The 20,017-nt window shown below is 48.1% G+C and overlaps 1 protein-coding gene across 4 annotated transcripts in view; it reads left to right on the forward strand.

The window, feature by feature from the left end:
* The window catches only part of Dhx35 (DEAH-box helicase 35), a 61,357-nt gene extending 42,319 nt beyond the window's left edge, over positions 1-19,038 (forward strand). For all 4 annotated transcript variants that reach the window (XM_029474365.1, XM_021183591.2, XM_029474366.1 and 1 more), the window contains 8 exons: positions 1,646-1,741; positions 3,648-3,742; positions 4,194-4,271; positions 5,405-5,534; positions 8,412-8,493; positions 10,883-10,954; positions 13,148-13,259; positions 17,908-19,038. In XM_029474365.1, coding sequence (XP_029330225.1) covers positions 1,646-1,741; positions 3,648-3,742; positions 4,194-4,271; positions 5,405-5,534; positions 8,412-8,493; positions 10,883-10,954; positions 13,148-13,259; positions 17,908-17,952 — 710 coding nt within the window. In that variant the 3' untranslated portion in view covers positions 17,953-19,038. The remainder of the gene's footprint in view (positions 1-1,645; positions 1,742-3,647; positions 3,743-4,193; positions 4,272-5,404; positions 5,535-8,411; positions 8,494-10,882; positions 10,955-13,147; positions 13,260-17,907) is intronic.
* Positions 19,039-20,017: the final 979 nt, after the last annotated feature.

The raw sequence follows: 20,017 nt of genomic DNA on the forward strand, positions 1-20,017 counted from the left end.
TCTCATGCCTGTCACAGTGTAAACACCGTGCCATTGGTTATTATTCTGTAGTGCTTAGGGAACCGTGACAGTAGAGACTGTGTGTGATTGTTCAGGCAGTTGTTTTTCTCACATATTTCACACGGCAATTGGTTGAATGTAAGGGTATGGAATCCATAGACAGGGAGATGGACTGTATAGTGCCCAGCAGTATGTCAGTTCAGCTTGCATGCTGGCATCTGCTGCCTCTACTCCTGAGTTGGAGTTCTTTGCATGCTCTGATTACAGATCTCCTTTGTGATCATAAGTACTGGAGACTTAAATATTGGAGGTGTGGTGTGCAGTCCCAGTTCACACCTTGTTGCTTTTCTTCTGCCTTTTGTGCTTGTGTCTTCATGTCTAAGGACACAGTGATGTGGGTCTGGGGTCCTAGTTCAGGGGGAGGGTGTGTGCTTGGTGTGTCTGAGACCTTGAGTCTTTGACATCCCAAGCACCAGCAGCAGCCGGACAAGCAAAGGGAAGCAGCACTGCTGACTCCTTACCTCTGACTCACAGGCTTGAGTTTGTGCTTTGTTCGGCCGTGCATGCGTGCTTGCGTGGTGCGTGCGTGCGTGCGTGCGTGCATGGAGGGAGGGAGGGAGGGGAAGGAAGGGGAGGGTGAAGCCCCCATTTTCATTATTTTCATTTATGATATTTAAATTTCTTTCTTTGTGAAGGAATCATCAGTTGTGGCTGTAAACGCTCACTCTCCACCACTGAGAGAGGTGTTAAGCTTGAGACATAATATCAGCCTGTAGTGTGTGTCTTGTTAGGGTTTCGTCCCCAGCTTTCAGCGTATGACAGGGGTGTGTGAACTGGGGAGCAGGGAATGCTGATTCTGTGTTGTCTGTCCTCGGCAATGGTTGTTCTGAAAGTCATACAGCGGGCAGACCGTCCTCACTGATATAAACATTCTGGAGGGTGTTGGGGACACCCAGATTTAAAAAGGACAATTGTATTGGAACAGAAAGGACTTAACTTTTCTGGCTCATCCCAAGCGTTTGGAGCACTTATTTTGATTGGTGAAGCTATTGATTGTCTGTATCTTGGGGTTCTTGGGAATCTTGTGCCTACTAATGGTGCTTGGTAGAGAGGTCTGTGGGAAAGGTGGAGGTGGTGGGGGAAGTGCTGGAAAGATGGAGTAGTTTGTCTACTTCAAGGGGCAGAGGGTCAGGGTCAGTTCAGATCCTGAGTGTTCAGCCCCGTGATTGCTCATGTGGTGTGAGGATGCTGGACTTTTGAGGCCTATCAGGTCCTAGCTATGGAGTGAGATCCAGAAGATGAGAAAGCAGGCCCGTGTTGTGGGAACTGAGGAGAGCAGTGAGTGGTCTGCAGTGACAGAGGCTGCATCTGTGCTTCCGGCTCTCAACCCCACAGAGGGCCCCACAGAGGGCGGTTTCTGTGGAGCATCCTGTGGGGAAGAGAGGGAATAGGAGAAGTGCAGGCTGCTAGAGTTCCTTAAAAGCATCATTTAAACTGGGGTTGAGCTCAGCTGGCTTCCCCTTTTCATGTGCAGCCCTTTTGTCAGGCTGCGCTCAGGAGCAGTGAGTCATCTTCTTTTCTCCCAGCTACCGCTCATCTGCAGCACAGTAGTGTAGCCTCCTGACATCTTCTGTTCTGCTCGCAGGTCTGGACAAAGACTGTCGCCTAACTGAGCCTCTTGGCATGAGAATTGCAGAGTTTCCTCTGAACCCCATGTTTGCCAAGATGCTGCTGGAATCAGGTGGGTGGAGCCTAACGGCTCCTTTTGAGTTTATGTTGGTTTCTCTGAATTCTGTGCATCCAGGGAGGAGGGACCAATTGTGATTTAAAAGTGGCAATAGTGGTAAAGTGCTTATTTTTGACTAATGATGAAATGTGTGTTTATAAGATACAGTGTGATGTTTGATACGTGTATAGTGGAAAGCTTCAGTCAAGGTAATTAGTGCATCTAGTATGTTATGGACTTTCTTGTAGCAATTGTACTATACACCGTACTGTGTTACCATAGTGTCAGATCACTACAACTCACTCCTCGCCTGAAGCTGTGTCCCTGAAGCAACATCTTCCATCTTTATTGCTCACCCTCCTACCAGCCTGGACCAGTTCCTTTTTACTCTGTTCCCATGAGTTCCTAACCTGTACAGTGTGTGCCCTGTGCCTGGTCTGACACACTCTACTGCCATCCTACTGTACAGTGTGTGCCCTGTGCCTGGCCTGACACACTCCACTGCCATCCCACTGTACAGTGTGTGCCCTGTNTACAGTGTGTGCCCTGTGCCTGGCCTGACACACTCCACTGCCATCCCACTGTACAGTGTGTGCCCTGTGCCTGGCCTGACACACTCCACTGCCATTTCACTGTACAGTGTGTGCCCTGTGCCTGGCCTGACAAAACTCCACTGCCATCCCACTGTACAGTGTGTGCCCTGTGCCTAGCCTAGCACACTCCACTGCCATCCCATTGTACAGTGTGTGTCTGGCCTAGCACACTCCACTGCCATCCATGATGTCTTGGATGATAGGATTGACTTTTTTAAAGATTGTGTAAAGGTTACACCACATGTATCATGGCGCCCTTATCCATCCCTCCGCTGATGCACAGGAGGCTGCTTCTGCATTTTTGTTTACTGCAGTGGACACCAGAGTGTGGGTCCCTTCTGCATACCAACTTCAGTTCTTTCGGGTGTAGCCAGAGGCACGGTTTCTGGATCATGTGGCCACTCCGCTTTAGGTTCCTGAGGAACATCCATGTATTTTCCAAAATGGCTGTGCCAAGACACCATCATACCACGTGTCACAGCGGCTGTGTGACAGCACTGTCATGTAGTATACAGGGTTCCAGTTTCTCTGAATAGTTTTTTGAGCATATGAGTTAGGAAAAGGTCTGTTTCTTTACTTAGAAACATCTTGACCATACAGAACCTGTTTCTCTTTCTGGGAAAGGTGCTGTTCATATTTTAAGTTTTTGTCTAACTGTTACATCGAGTGGTAGTTTATGAAGGCATGTGTCAGAGCCAGCAAGGTGAATGTTATGAGTGAGGGACCACCTTCCCTGAGAAACAGATTCTAAGTGCAGCAGGAGCAGAGTCCCCTGTGCCTCAGGCAGGGAGCTGTGGGGAGCCAATAGGAGTGCAGTTTGCTTGGTCTGGTGTCCTTGTTGGTGAGCTGTTACAGAGCCTGTTCTCAAGAGGCAGCAGCAGCTCTGGATGCTGTCCGGGCCACCCCAAGCTACAGGCTTTCCAGAGTTGAGCAGTACTTGGGGGGGGGCAGGCTACCCCCCAGGTGGGCTGGGAGCAGCAGGACAGCTGGAGGACCACAGCCCTGCACTTCCTCCCCTTTCCCTCGGTGCTTCCCCTGGACGCCAGCTGTTCACATGCCGCTGATCTGTCCTTGGTGACAGGCCAGTGTGGCCTCATCCTGGCTGGCATCAAGAGCTCTCAGCCTTAACACTTCTGGGAGGAATCCTCAGTTGAGACACGTGGGACCATCCGTGGCACCGTAGTTCTTATATATGAGAGACTTGAAGAAAAAAGAACTATAAGATATAACCTTATTTATAGCACACTACAAGGAACGCATTGGGAAATGCCCTTCTCTCTCTCCTGTTGGTGCACTGTCTGTTTGCAAACATACTTTTCATGTTTTAGGGAACTTCGGCTGTTCTCAAGAGGTCCTGAGTATCGCTGCCATGATGCAGATCCAGAATGTCTTCGTGTTCCCCTCAAACCAGAAGTCTCAGGCAGTAAGTCCTGCTTCTCCCCAGCTCTTCACACTGCTCTCTGGCACATTCTTGTCAGAGCTCAGTTAGAAACTGCTGAAGACAGTGGTGTAAAAGAGCCTAGCTTGCACTTGAGTAGGTATGCTGTGTCTCATGGGAAGTATACCTTCTTGTACACATGGAGGCAGAGCCTGTCACCCACACCCAAGTGTGGCTGTAGTTCTGAAGTTAATGCGTCTGTGTCTTTGCCGTATGTTTGTGTATCTCCTCCACCCCAGGGAACAAGTGACATTATTCAGAAACTTCTCCACAGAAAGAATTCAAGGGTGTGTCTGAAGGGAGCTCAGGAGGTGTGAACAGCGTATGATTGTAGGACATGAGAGGTCAAGCTGTCAGCCCTCCTGCAGTGTGCCAGGTCCCTCAGCACAAGAGGGTCATGGAAGTCAGCTTCTGAATGGAGCTTTACTCTTCACAGACTCGAGTGCACCGGAAATTTGCTGTGGAAGAGGGTGACCATCTCACCATGCTCAATGTATATGAAGCGTTTATCAAGGTAAGCACAGCCACCCTCGGGGACACTCCACAAGCACGCACGCATGCACTATGATGAGCTAGGAGCAAGGTCAGAGGGTAGTTCACACACACACATGGCCAAGAGACTCCTCTGCTTTCCAGGTAGGTAGGTCACCAGCCTCCCACTGGAGATTCCAGTCTCCCGCTGCTGGAGAGGCTAAGGGAGGTTTCTTTTCCAAGTGGCTGACAGCCTCCCAGTGCCCCACACTCACTGTGCTTGGCAGGAAGGGTGCATATGAATGGGAAGTTCTGAGAACCACTGCTGTGTGGGCTGAGTCTTCAGAGACCTCCCAGGCTCCCCGAGAAATGGCCAGTGAGGCTTGCGTGTGCCTCCTGGGCAGCCACTCAGTCCCATAGTAATTTAACACATCTTAAAAAAGAGAAATAGCAAGGTTTGTTCTACCAGAGACTTGAGGATGGTTAGTCTGTAAATGAGATACAGACTGGGTCAATTAAAATCCAGGATACAGGCACAGTGTGTTGTTTCCAAGGCAGAGCGTCACACAGAGGGCGTGTCTACAGATCTGCCTTGTGGAAAAATCCTGTGTGAATTACATTTTTAAAATGTAATTTAAACATTTAATTTAAAACATAATTAATAACACATTTAAAATTTTTTATTTGAAAAACTTCTCTCCATGGCTTAGAATGTAATTTTAGATGTACATTGCTCTGCAAAAATTTAAAACAAGATGTTATTATTGGACTCAAGAAAATAGAAAGTTAAGCATCATTGGTAGAAAAAAAATCCTAGTTTCAGTACAGATCAGGATTTGATAATGATTATTTCTGAACGTGTTGTAGTTTAATAAGATGAGAGGGAACGGTAACAGACTGGCCAAGAGGCACAGGAAAGCAGAGCTGACCCTGCTGTGCTGTGCTTAGGTTGGCCTCTGCTTGCCCCTCTGTTCTTACTGCTTGGAAGTGTGGAGAGTGGCATCGGGGAGCAACAGGCAGATGGCTTGATTGTTACCATCTGCTCTAGAGATAGGGGTTGGGCAGGTCTCATCAGACCAGAAAGAGGGGAAGAGAAAGGATTTGTGCTGATGGTACTGCTTCGGCTGTGGCTGTGTCTGACATGGTGAATGTCTCCTCTGTGTGGCCTTTTTGCAGCACAACAAGAGCTCACAATGGTGTCAGGAGCATTTCCTGAATTACAAGGGTCTTGTCAGAGCTGCCACTGTGAGAGACCAGTTGAAAAAGCTCCTCATCAAGTTCCAGGTGCCCAAGGTGTCCAGCGAAGGTGGGTGTGGCCATCCCCTGCCTGTGGCTCCCTCCCGCCCCCGCCCCGTTCTGTCCAGTTGCATTCTCAAGTTCTTTCGCTCAACTGCTAGGAGGCCATGCGCCTGCAGCCTTTCCCATTCTGAGCTGCAGGCTCATTCAGTGGTGAGCATATGCCTGGTGTCTTTCTGGATGGAGCCATTTTTATTTCTGTGGGCTGTTGCTCCTTCCTCCGAATTTTTTTTTTTTTTTTTTTTTTTTTTTTTTTTTGAGACAGGGTCTCTCTGTGTAGCCCTGGCTGTCCTGGAACTCACTTTGTAGACCAGGCTAGCCTCGAACTCAGAAATCCGCCTGCCTCTGCCTCCCAAGTGCTAGGATTAAAGGCATGCGCCACCACACCTGGCTTCCTCCGAATTTCTAAAGCTCATGAAAATGCTTAAAAATTGTTAGCTCCTATATCATTGCACATATAACTAATATAATGATGGTTGTTGCAGAAAATTTACTTTTTTCTGGGACAATGTCTCATGTCCCAGACCTCAGACTTATTATACAGCTGAGGGTGACCTTAAACTTCTGCTCCTCCTGCTTCTGCAAGTGCTACTGTGTGCATGTGTGTGTGTGCGCATGTGTGTGTGTGTGCCTGTGTGTAGTGGGCACATAGAGTTGAGTCTTTTCTTTTGCCATGTACTGAACTCAGGTCTTAAGGCTTGCCTGTAATTTCTTGCTGAACCATCTTGACAGCCCTGAAAAATTACTTTTAAGTGGATAGTATTCTTAGGTATTACATGAAAATTGCATTTTCTTCTCAGGTGAGAGTGTTATTAAAGCAGACACTGCCACATGTTTAGCTTAGGCATTCTCCAAAGGTAAGGTAGAACTGTGGCAGATGGCCTCCCATGGAGCATTGGTGGGGGAGCCATTTGTGGAGTCCACAGTGGGTTGGACCATGTCAGGGTCTCTTTATCTTCCTTTGTTTGAGGTGGGGTTGATGGTGTCCTTAGTTTACAGAGGAACCAGGAGGTCCTGGGAGGGGTTACATGACCTTCAGGGTGATACAGCTTTAGCTAGCATGGCCAGAGACCAGGAGCCTTCTAGGAAGTGGCACACTGAATTCATTCAGCACTGGAAGCCTCCTATGCCACAGTGCCTGTTGACATTTGCTGACAGCATCTGCTAGGCCGGGCAGTGTTCTCAGTATGTCATGTGTTCATTTGCATCGTGCTTAGCATTCTGGGAAATGTGGGCTACGTTTATCTCACATATAGAAGGCTAATAACGAGTAGGCTAAAGGTAGCCTTGAGAGCCAGGATCCAGGAAGTTCTGTTTCATTTTGCTTTTATAGGAAGAACAAGTAAGTGATTGAAAAGTGACAAAAACTTGATTCTCTCAGGCTTCATGCGGACAGGAAGACTGTGACGTCAGGCTGGAGGGCCTTTTAGAAGTGATGTGTAGACTGGTAACCGTGGACGACAGTGGCAAGTAGCAGAAATAAATGCAGGGAAGGGGAAATGAGCAGGGCTTGTCCAGGGTGCCATGTCAGCAGGAGAGCCTCTGCCTAGAGTCCTGTCGCCTGGCAAGTGAATGACAGCCTCTCGTCTGCATCTGTGTGCCTTCTCTTGTCACTCTCACTGCCCGGGGAAGGGCTGTGGTGGATTAAGTCTTCCAAATAAGAGGAATGGAGTATTAAGGAGCAAGATGTTACGGAGCTGAGTTTTGAGGATCACAGAGTATCGTAATAAAGAGTTTCCACCCTTTATAAAGTGACCCTGAGAAGAAAGTGCATGCTATGTGGGATTCTGAACGGCTGCAGAGAGATTGCATCTGGGTGGGTGGTGGGGCAGAAAGCAGGCTTGAGGCTTAGCAGCTCTGCTAGGAACAGTAATGACAGACAGGCCAAGCAATTACCTGCAAATCAGAATGCATCTAGGAGGTTGAGGAAATAGTGAGATGTATTTTCAGCAGTTACATAATTAAAAACTAAGTGTATTTTTAAATGACTTTATTTGAGGCTATTTGGCAAGTGAACAAAGGATTAGAATGTTAAAATTCACCAAGAAGAAATAAAAACACACAAGTAGTAATTAAATTTATAAAAAAAATAAAACAATGTAGCCTTCTTTTTGGACAAAGTCTGCCGGAAAGAATTCAGTAAAATGATTTTTTTATATATTGTTAAGAATCCTGCAAGGCTCCCACCTATAGGGAAATGTTTGCCCTTGTACTGTACTTCACCAGAGCTATCCATAAGTATGTTATGTATCACTGAGAAAAGAATGGCTGTCACTGTGACTGTGTCTTGACTTGAGTGAGTTAAAATGGCTCAGAATTGGTGAAGTAGGGGGTATTTTCAGTCATTAAAACGTAATTATCCCCTGCATGATAGTTTAGAATTCATCTCATGGCTATGAGCGAGTGAATGGAGATGCTTTATTCATGACAGATGTGTTTGCTATAACAATAGAAATGTCAGTTAAAAAGGAACAGAATGTTTGGGAGCGGTGGAGAACTGCAGACTCTCTGACAGCCAGAGACAGGGCAGTGTGCTTTCATGGTGTGTGTCCTAGGGAAAGAAGGCATTTCTACAGTGCTCTGAGCTCACCAGCCATCAGTGGGGCAGCTTCTTGGGTCCAGTCATCTGTGGCCTGGGATTGAAGAGGCCCTAGTTACAGAGCAGACCTGCCTTGTCCTTCGCTACTGCTGGGGAAAGATGCCCCCTCAGATGTTGGGCAGTTATCAGACATGGGAGACACAGGGCCGTGTTCAGAGATGGTTTCAGGTGGGTTGCAGAGGGGAAGGGGAGCTGGCCTAGATCATGTGCATCACAGCCCAGGGCCTGGCATGTGGAACATGGGACCAGTGCTGGGTCTCACCAGGCGTCTGTTGCTGCCTTGTGTAGGTGATCCGGATCCAGTCCTGAGGTGCATCGTGTCGGGGTTCTTTGCGAATGCAGCCCGGTTTCACTCCAGTGGAGCCTATAGGTAAGGAGACTCTGAGGTGATTTGGTGAAGGGGACAGAAAGCTGCCCCTTGTGCAGAGATGAAAACCAAGCAGCTTTTAACTTAACATCATCATCATGCCCGCTTCCAAAGCCTGGTGAGGCCGGCTGCCCAGCTCTCGGCAGGTTCTCTGTTCTCTGGGAGTCTTACTCCTTAGGGTGTCCGTACACAGTGATGGTGTTGGGGTGACCGTGGCAGATGTACATTGCAGGTGGGAGTAGCCATTAACTGACGTTTCTGGAGAAGTCATTTTTCCCAATGCGTTATTCTTCACCCTGTCCTCCATTTCGGTAGGGTGCCAATAGTAGTTTTTACTGTAAAAACTACAGCATAGTTTAGTCTGCTTTTCTCCAGGCTAAATATCCTGGTTCTTGGAATTGTTACTTTAAGTTGGTTTCTTTGGTCCCTCAGGCTCATTGTGGTCATGTGACTTCTGCACCTGTTCAAGGTGTAGCTGTCCTTGTACCCATTTCACAGGGTGGAGTCCAGGGCCCGACACCTGCCAGACAAGTGCTCTACCACTAGACTTCACACAAGCTATGTTAAGTTTTCTTTCTCTTCCTGGGGTCTTCCTTCTCACTATGGCTGGCCTAGAACTTGTGATCCTCCTGCCTCAGTCTCCTCCACCCCCCCTTCAGGGGTTGAGCTTACAGGATTTTGGCACCAAGACTAGCCACCTTTTTTGTGTTTAGCAAGGGGACAATCTAAAGGCTTTCTTCTATCTCCCTTTTGGATTTCATACATTATTTTGCTGTTAGCTTCCTCCCCTAACAGGAATGTTGTTTCTTGTTATTTGAGATTCCTTTTTCTAGACACTACAGAATCTACTGAGCATTAAGGAAAAAAGATGTGTGTGTGTGTGTGTGTGTGTGTGTATGAGTGTAAGAATGTTTTGTCTACATGTATGTGTATCACATGTGTGCTTGGTGTCAATGGAGGCCAGAGGGTGTCAAGTTCCCTGGTCTCTTGGAAGATAAGCAGTGTTCTTAATCTCTGAGCCATCTCTCCATCCCCACTGAGATCGTTTTTAGTTTTGGCAGCCATATCTGCCTCATCTTCCTGGTATGGCACTGTGAACTTGGCAGCATAGCCTATGGCCTCTCTGTGGTGTGCACTGTTACTCCAGACCACATGCTCCAGTCATGACTCCCATGATGCTCTTGCCCATTACACAAGCCCCGCTCCCACAAGGTTGAGCTCCTCCGCAGTGACGCTCCCTGTCAGCATTCTGATTATCCCTTTTTCTTGACAAGTGTCAACTATTTCTGTGTGGGTAACCTATTTCATGGGCATCCTCAACAAAAGGTGCTCCGTTGGAGATTCCAGGTCAGTCATTCCTCTGAAGTGAATTTATTGCCAGCCCACTACCATTTGACAGAGAGTGGGACCCCAGATGCTGTCTTAGGGTGCTGGTGATGAGCCCCATGTGAAATGAGCATGTGGACTCAGTATTGACATTCTAGTCTGCTAACTTTTATGATCTGTTCATAAAAGTGGCTGGCTGTTTACTTTTGAATCAGATTGAAACATATAATTTGGAATTAGAAGTAAGTGCTCTGCAGGAACTGGCGTGTGTGAGCTTGCTGGGCTCAGTCTCAGCTCCTTAGGGTCCTTAGTGTTTAGTGTCTAACTTTGGGTAGTAGGGAAGTCTGTTAAAACTCAGAGTTTCTGTTGTGAAAGGGAACTGTAGAAGATAATTATTTTGAAAGGGGAATCTATAGAAGATAGACATGGACATAAATGTGGGTATTGTGTTTTCTTCCTGTGGAGGCTGTATCCATATTTGCTCCCCACTCCCATACTGAGGATGAAGTCCAGGGCTTGCACAGGTGAGGCAAGCCTGTGCTCCTGAGCTAACCCTGACACCTTCTTAATTCAGCAGGAGACAGGTCTTTCTGTGTTGCCCAAGTTGCCCCCAGCCTGAACCGGAAATAGCTGACATTACATCTATGCCCCTCTGTGCTGGTCTGGTTCCTTATTTTGCATGATTTATTCTTGGCTTCTGAGGTGGTAGTGGTGGTGGAGGTGTGTCTAGAACAGTGGATCTCAGCCTTTTACAGGAGTCACACACCGGAATATTCTGCAGTATGATTCATAACAGTAGCAAAATTAAAGTGATGAAGTAGTAACAAAAGTAATTTTTATGGTTGGGGGCCACCACAGCCTGAGCCGCTGTGCTAAAGGATTGCAGGAGTAGGAAGGTTTAGAACCACTGCTCTAGAGAGTCGTGCCTTGTCCACAGAAAATTCGGTCTTCATACATTTGGGGGAGGGGGTTGTATTGTGGGAAAACACTTAAATGTGTACAGGATGCAGGTTCTTACAGTAAGTGGATACAATGTGCTTCACACAGAATTCTTGTGTCTCACAAGGACTATCCGTGATGACCACGAGCTGCACATCCACCCTGCCTCAGTCCTCTACGCAGAGAAGCCACCCCGCTGGTAAGCCCCTCCCCCGCTGGTAAGCCCCTCCCCTGATGGGAAGCCCCTCCCCCGATGGGAAGCTCCTTCCCCCATGGTAAGCCCCTCCCCCCGCGGAGCTTGGCCCTGCTCATCTCTGGGTCTCCAAGCCTAGGCTTGCAGTATAGGTGCTTCCTCCGCGGTGTTGACTTTGGTGTGCTGGGTTGCCAGGGTTTGTACTCTTGTCAAGGGTCCCCTAAAGGAAGAGAGTCCTCCAGCTACTGCTGAGCTGCCTTGCGCTGTGCTCAGGAAGATATTCTTTTGAAAAATCTCCATGAGTATTGATGATTACTTCCTCCCTCTTCCTCCCAACAAAGTACTTTTGTTGGTGACAGAAGGATTCTGGGTTGGGGGCAACTTGGACAGTTTGTCTTCTGCAAAAATAAAAAGTGTTACAAGGAGCAACAAAGATGCTCACTGTGACCACAGACTGAAGGCTTCCTGCAGCAGGCACAGCGTGCAGGGATGACTTAGAACCCAGCTGAAGTCTTATTTACCAGGAGAACAGATTGAAGCCCCGAAGGAGAAGCTTTTCTGAAGGGCTGTGGTATTGCAGTGTGTGTGCACTGTGTGCTTTGCTGTGGGATGGCACTGAAGGTGCTGGGAAGCCAGGCTGTACAGGTTCTCATGGAGAAGCTAACCCTTGTTCTGGACCTGGTGACTGACATTTTTTAGGCAGGACTGAAAGACATCCACACCTAGGAAATAGGGTGGCCTAGCTGTGGCAGCATGAAGGAGGTACCTGTCTTGGGGGCCTGGGAATGAGCTGACAGTGGGAATGAGGTGACCAGGGCTGGTTCCATCTGCAGTGCTGGCTGGGAAGATGGGCGGGGCAAGTGCAGCAGCAGGAGATAGCACGGATACTTTAAGGTGTGTGCACAAGTCACGCAGTTATACCATGCTAATTTCAGCTTGTAGTTTGTGTTTATTTCTGATTTCTAATGTATTTATATTGTATTTTACAAAAATATGGATCGACAAAGGTTAGAAAATTTAAAGAGAGCAACACTTGGCTCTTTAGGAGCTGAAAGAACAGCACCCTGGGGGAAGACAGGCATGTGTGGTGAGCCGTGGGAAGGACAGTCTGGGAGCTCCGGTGTCAGGACCTCGTACCCTGCTCTGCCCGCAGCAGCCTCCCCTGGAACCGCTCGCACCCAGCCCTCCTCAGTCGGAACCAACCGGGGTGAGGTGGGGGCGGGGGACTCTTTAAACAAGTCCTGGCAGTGTTTCCGATGTACTGCAGTTGACCGAGCTGTAGCCAGTCAGATATAGAGGCTTCCTAGGTGGAGTGTGGCAGTGGTGCTGGCTTTACAAGGGCGTCTCTGCTGCCGTGAGAAGACAGAAGTCCATGGGCACCAAACTGCAGTGCCGCTTTCCTCTCCAGCTCCCTCTCCCTCCATCCCACCCCCATCTTCTCTCCTACCTCACTTCCCTCCCTCGCTCTTCCCACTCTCCTTCCCTCCCTTGCTGTGTTGGGGTGAACCCCCAGGCCTTGAGCATGTTAGGTGACTGTTACATTCCCGCCCTGCCTCCTCCTTCCACCAGCCCCGATTCCTTAACTGGTGTTTGAGAGACAAACTGTGTGGCTTTTGTATTTATAGTTAATTCTTCAGAAACTAGTGTTTACTCTGCGGATTCCTGAGTCCAGGGCTTACAAAACATCCCTTGCTCTTAGGTTTGTTACTGGCCCTCGTAAACTTTTAGATATGTGTTTTTTCCTCTTTAAGATGTAATTGTGTACAGTGAAAGGTGGGCTTTGACAAACGTGCAGGCTCCACACCAAAGTATATTTAAAATGCTTTCATTGCTCTGGACAGTCATCGTCTGGGTCTTTATAGTCATTTCTAGTAACTTTCAGAACAGTTGAGTCCATTTCTGTGCTTTCTAGTTAAGTCGTTTAAGTTGTATTCAGAGTTCTGTAAGTGCAGACCACGATCTAGAAAGTCCTTGGTGGATAACTGCAGAGCCCTGGAAATCATACAGGATGTGGAGTCGCCTCCGAGGCACACTGACCTAACAGCTTGGGCCAGCAGGTTGAGTAAACAAACAGCTCGTGTGTAGAGCCGCACACCCGGGTGGAACTGCACACCCGGGTGGAACACACCTGCTGTGGTGAGTGCAGAGACGGCTTGTGGGTCTTGTCATTGTGGGTCTCATGTTTATTCTCTGTTTCAGGGTTATCTACAATGAAGTAATACAGACCTCCAAGTATTACATGCGAGATGTGACCGCCATAGAATCTGCTTGGCTGCTGGAGCTGGCTCCCCACTTTTATCAACAAGGAACGGTAGGAATGGGTAGCGCATGGCCCTAGACAAGCAGTAGCCTCTTCATAGTCTTCAGTCTCTGTGTGTTTTTCAGTAGTACCGTAATCATTCCCAGCTCCCTCCAGCCCCCCCAAATCATCACTGTACCCCAGAACCTCTAAAACCACCTTCACTGCCTTCATAGGCAAGTGCAGTTACAAACAAATCCTGCAACCCCATAAGAAAAGGCTCTGTAGTCCGCTCCATGCTCTCCCTCCCCGCATTGTTGGATAACAGATTTAAGGTTTCTGTTTTCCATTCATTGCCCCAAAGTCCCTGCCTCCTTCTGACATGACTCAATTCAAAGACGGCCAACCGTGGGCCAGGAACTCTTCAGTCTGTACTGTGCTCTCATTAATCAATTTAATCAATTAATTAAGAAATTGAGTGAATTGCAATGGTAAGTTATTTAGTGTAATTATTACTATGTGTGTGCGTGTGGGGCTGGCAGTTGAACTTAGTGATTGCTGATGACTGTAAGCTGCCTTGGACTTATTTTCTCTTAGTACATTTTAACCTTTGTTCCTTTAAAAAACTTATTTTACTGCTTTTCAAATTAATGATTTTTTTAAAAGTCCTGTAGTTTATTTTTTAATGGGCTTTGCCTCCTCATGGTTGATCTTGAATTAGTACCACACTGCTCAGCTGTACTGTGAGGAACCTACACCAGGTTGCTGGTTTTACCAAATGGCTTTTGTGCTTTGTTGGTCAGTCTCTTATTTCTGCACGTGTTTATACTATGTTTGAGGGCAGTCTGAGGGTATTGTTTTTGAACAGTTAGTTGTGTCTCCCACAGATTACAGCATAGAGCCTTCCTTCCTGTTGTCCACTGTGGCTGTGTGGGTCCCTGCCTGCAGACCCTCCTTTAGTGTATCTTCAGCGCCCCCTGTTGGTGAGCACCCCTGCTTCTTGATTATTTGCAGGAGTACTGTTTCATTTTTATTTTTGAAGGCTAGTTTTTCTCCATGGAATTCTTCCTTGAATGAGTTTTGTTGCTGTTTCTCATCTCTTGCATCTGTGTGCAGTGTCTCTGTCCTCTTCAGGCCGTCCTGGGTTTGCAGGGGGTCTTGTTTCACCCCTGTAGCTGCTCTTGAGGTTTTTTGGTTTTTGTTTTTCCTTTTCCAGCCATTTGACCTATGAGATACTTTTCTTCCTATGTATCTTTCTCAGAGTTAACTGAACTTTCTAGATCTGTGAGCAGATGTTTATAGTTATATTAGGGGAACATGGGGTTTTCCCTTTAAATCTATATTTTTTTCTGCTCTGATCTTGGCCCTCTGAACCTCCAGTCACACACACGTTCTACCCAGCACTTGTTTGTGTCTTATTCATCACAAAGGCTCTGGTCTTTTTTCCCAAACTTCACTTGGACAGTTTCTCAGTATTACTGGTCGGTTCTGCAGGGCCCCATTGGCAGTTAAGCCATCGGAGGGGTCCTGGGCACCTCACTTTTCTGTTCTTGTATTTGATTCCTTTCTGCCTCGTATTCTCTGTGCTCATTTGTTACACCTACCTTTTTCTTCAGATCTTTGCATACATGCACACGTGCGCGCGCACACACACACACACATACACACACCCACACATGTACACACACATGCTTTAGAAGCCACTTAACTCAGCATGGCTGTCACTTCAGCCTTGATTGGATTTTGGCCAGTCTCATAACCAGACAAGCTTCTCTCGTCTAGTAGCTTCGTGTCCGTGTTTTACGTTCACTATTATAGGTGCTGTGTTAACTGAATCTGAAGTTTCCTTTCATAGGTGATGTCAGTTTCTTCCTTGCTGAGTTAGTTTATGGCTCATAACTGGATTCTGCTGAGCCTTGATCTCAGTCTTTAATGGGGCAGGTCTTAGCCATCCATGAAAGACATACCTCCTCTTCCTCCTCTTCCTCCTCTTCCTCCTCCTCCTCTTTCTTCCTCTTCCTCCTCTTCCTCCTCCTCCTCCTTTTTCTTCTTTTTTATTATCTGATCAAATGTCAAGGATTCTTGGTGATGTCTGTGCACTGGTCCATGAACAGTGTCCAGCTGTGTGCAGACCTCCAGCATATTTCTCCAATAATGGTTCTCTGCTACTCTTAGAACTCCTTGGTCTACACATTTCATCTTGGTGTTCAGCAAGAGACTGGCATAGCCTAATGTAATATCTGCTCTAATGCCCTATTTTGTGCATTTCTCAGCAACCCCAAACCCTCTTCTTACCTGTGTTGTTTCCTATTTAGAATTTATTCCCCTGTGCAGGAGTTTGGAGAGTTAGGCAGAGACCTGGGATATATGTAACAGTGTGTTATTCAGGGTTCTCTAGAGGGACAGGACTGATTGAGTGAATGAGCGAATCAGTGTGTGTGTGTGTGTGTGTGTGTGTGTGTGTGTGTGTCTGTCTGTCTGTCTGTCTGTCCTATCTATCTATCTATCTATCTATCTAAAGGGAATTTATTAGAATGGCTTATAGGCTGTGGTCCCGCTAGTCTAGCAATGGCTGTCTACCAACAGAAGATCCAAGAATCCAGTAGTTGCTCAGTCCACAAGGCTGAGTATATTCCGGAATCCTGAAGAAGTAGACTCTAATGCCAGTGAAGGAATGGGCTTGTCAGCAAGAGCCAGCAGGCAGAGAGAGCAAGCTTTCCCCTCCATGTTCTTTCTACAGGCTGCCAGCAGTGTGGCCCAGATTAAAGGTGGATCTTCAACCTCAAAAGATCAGATTAAAAGTGGGTCTTCTCACTTCAAATGATTTATTTAGGAAAAGTCCCTCACAGATGTGCCCAGCTGCTTGGGTTTAGTTCATTCTAGATATAGTCAGGGTGAGGACGGAGACTAGCCATAACAGACACTCCCCTGTGTCCCCTTTTTCAAGGACTCTGCTTGTGGGCTTGGGTACCAGTATGTATCAGAACACAGCTTAGCTTTGTGGTCAGACCCTAGCACCCAAAAGTAAAGGAGAAAGTCCATGTGAGTCCTGTCTTCTTTGCTTTCCAGATGTTTGCTAAAAGTAGCTCCAGATGTTTTAGTACAGAGTTTTTAGTCCAGCTGTTGTTTATAGCACAGGGGAATCTGAGTTCCATTTCTCCGTCAGGGCGACTGGGCTGCACAGTGAATCCAAGCTGAGATTGGTCTGATTGCTTTGTGTCAAATTTGGAAGAGTTCAGCCAGTCCTGCTGGTGTGCTCCTTTAGGTCCAACTGCTAGGGACACTGAGGCAGGAGGTTTATTTGAGCCCATAAAGTGGAGACTACCCAGGAGTCCAAAGGAAGTCTGACAGGCAGACTATGAGTGGAGAGCAGAGCGGGTGCCTGCAGTTAGGCACAGCCCAGCACTGCCCTGGCTCCCCTGAGGCTCCTGAGAGTAGAAATGGTTGACAAACTGAGTTACTTTTCCTCCTCAGCTCAAAATTCATTTATTTAGGTTAAGGGGCAGACTGTTTCAGAACATGGAAGAAAATGACAGGGTCAGCGATCTGTCTCTTCTCTCAGACTTCTGCCATTTAGCTCATCACTAACACTGTGATGAGAGTGTTGGGAAGAGCTGAGGCCTATAGAAACCATCCTTGTAGAATGACAGCCTTGTTGTACTACGGGTTCCTGAAGCTCCTTCGGGACAGCTTGCTATGTTTTCTGATTGAGGTCCAGAGGTAGAGCTGTTTCCTCAGGGACTCTCCAGGTCCCCAGGGGCTGCCCACGCAGGGCAGGTCTGCTGTGCTGGACGCTTCAGGTGTCAGCATGCTGGGCCTCCTGCACCTCCAGTGACTTTCTCTCACTTGTTTTCAACATTGCTTTCATGCTGTAGAGGCCTGGAATGGCTCAAGTCAACTTTGTTTATACTCGGTGTTCTTTCCAGTGAAGGTTACCAAAACTGCCTCACAGGCAGATGGTGTCATCGCCCATCCTGGATAAGGCTACACATGTCCAGGATTAGTTTAGGGTCATATCTGGTGAAGAACAGAGAGGAAAGAAACCATAGAAGCAGTAAATGCACAGATTTGCCTCAGAGAGACCATTGTGAGCAGGGAGTGATGCCTGACTCACTGCGTGAGGACCTGTGCTTGCTCTCCCAGGCACAAGAAAGCCTGGAGTCCGCCATTTCCTTGGACCTGGGCCTGCCCCTCTGTCAGGGCACGCCGTCATTGGTAGTGTGCTGTTTTCTTTCAGGGCTTGTAGCTCTCTGGGGAACTATGAGGTCATGTGGGTGTGCTAGGACATGGGGCTTGGGTCCTAGCGGTTGGGGGTGCAGTGTCCTCTTGGGAAGAGTTCCTGAGTGCTAGCTTGGCTCAGGTTTGGGTCTGTACTTCGCTGGATCACTTTATTGATGGGTGACAGGACCCCCTCAGTTGGTGAGGAGAGGTCCCTGAATAGAAGCTATGTTCATACATTCTGCCTCAAACACTTATTTGAGAACGTATAGTAATTTGGCTTTATGATACAGAATTTTTATCCCCCAGTCCTGCCAACTGATGCCCGTGGCAATGTAAGGAAGCTTCAAGTGTTTGTGTCTTTACTGTCTCTTCTCCTGCAGACTGGATACAGCCTTTCTCGGGAAGTGTGTGCCAGACAGGAGACTTGACTTGTGGGGGCTGGGCTGGAGCCTGCTTTCCCTGTCTCACCACCCCAGTGATGTTTCCTTTTCTCTTGCAGCACCTGTCACTGAAAGCCAAAAGGGCCAAGGTCCAGGACCAGTGAGTGGAGCTCACGTGTGGGGATGCAGAGTGTGGCATCCGTCCTTCGCGTCATCTCGGCACCAGCTCAGGTGGAACAGGCAGACAGTCCGCTGTGGGCTACACCCTGCTCATTAGCTCCCCTTTCTGCTCCCCTCAGCATTGGCCATCCTCACTGGGCCCCAGAGGAGTCTGAGCATGGCCAGCGTTCTGCTGTACTGCGTGCCGGCCAAGCAGGAGTTGGCTGAGCCGTGCACTGGGCCCCGTCTTCACTCTCAGCAGCCTGCATGCTACTCCAGTAGGCACAGTCCTGGTCCAGTTCTGTGGTGAGGAACGTGAGCTGCTGAAGGCTGCAGGCCGTGTAGACAGGGCTCTCTTGGCCTCCTGTGTCTTGCTTGCTGTGGCCATAGTTGCTGACCCCTGAGGTCAGCTGCTGCTATGTGCGTTAAGTATAAAAGGAAATGCCGGGCATTTCCATCAAGATCCCCAGAGCTGTGCGAGGCACAGGGGCTTCCAGTCGAAGCAGCTTGTTCCTCCCCTCTGCCCGTACGCCTGCCCGTCTGCAGTGGGAGACAGAGCAGTGACAGGGGCCACTCGGGACTCAGCCCCTGCCTTTGCTAGTCACCTGCTTTGCAAGTGGACTTCGCTTTCTCTCCGATCACGATGCCACACCTGGGGCCAGTGGCTGGGCAGCAGTGAATATTCACCAACCTCGACCCATGGGGCTTCTCTTTAGCAGGAACTCACTACAGTTTAGACGCCCTAAACTTGTGTAGCTCAGGAACATAACTCTTGTATATTTCTCTTTGTTTGTTTGCTTGCATTCTTGCAAGAACACAGGCAGCTCCCGGGCTCTGTTCCCACTGCACCAGGGTTGCCTTGCAGTGACAGCGATGGCACTTCAGCACACGGCAAGACAGACTCTCCCGTACTGTTTCAGTGACGTTTATTTTAACACCGTAGCTTGAAAGTTTATTTTTGTACTGGTCTTAGTTTGGATGTGTCACTTTTGGCACCAAACCGATGTCATTTTTATTTCCCTTTTATAATGTGTAAATAGCTGTGGTAAGTTGTTAAACGTAGTAAATATTTCTACCTGAGGGAACATGTTTCTCCTGTCTGTGGGTCTTGCGTTCTGTATTTTAAGATGGTCCAGTTAATTATTGCAGGGGAGGCCTGACAGCAGCCGGGGTGGGGTGCCCATGGGCAGAGCCCCGTAATCCATGACTATGTGTCTGAATGCTCTCAAACCGGATTCAAGCAAAGCGTGGGGCATTGTTTAAAGGAAGACCCAACCGAAGAGGTTCTGATCTCACCAGCTGGAGCCTGCCTGCTGGTTTTTACTGTTTGTCATTTGTGTGTGCTGGCAAAACACAGGTGCATACACGGGGACACTTTGGGAACCAGAGGTTAGCCTTGGGTCATTTCTCAGAAATGGCCCATCTTATTTTTGAGACAAAGTCTTTCACTGAAGCCTGGAGTTCACTCACCCAGTCAGTGAGCTCCAGGGTCACCCCTCCCCACCCCCCACTCTACCTCCTCAGTACTAGAATTACAGGTATGTGCTGCCATACCTAGCATTCTACATGGCTTTGTGGAATCAAACGCAGGTCGTCTGCCTTGTATGGCGAGCACTTTACCAACAGAGCCACCTTCCAGCCTCTTTCTCTTATTTTTTTTTATTTTGACCTCCCCACCCCTTTTTTTCTTATGTGTTGGCTTGTTTTGCTTGCATGTTTATCTGCATGCCTGGCAACCATAGAGTTCAGAAGAGAGGCCAGATTCATTGAAACTGATGGCTGTGAGCTACCCTGTAGATGCTAGGAACTGGACGGACATGGGTCCTCCGCATGAGAAACAAGCATTCCTAAAGCCTGATGTTGTTTTAGTGTTGTGTTGTAGTGGGTGGGAGAAAGTCTAGAGGAACTAGATCCTCAAATTGGATGCCACAGATCTAAAATGAGTGGCCGTGCACACTGCAGGTGAACAGACAGAAGCAAGCCACCTTCTCTTGCCATGTCTGTCTCGGCGTGTGTGGTCCCAAGTATCTAGTCTGCTCCATAGCCCTCCGTCTGGATAGTGGAGGGCTT

This window comes from Mus caroli, chromosome 2, assembly GCF_900094665.2.
Source record: "Mus caroli chromosome 2, CAROLI_EIJ_v1.1, whole genome shotgun sequence".
NCBI lineage: Eukaryota > Metazoa > Chordata > Mammalia > Rodentia > Muridae > Mus > Mus caroli.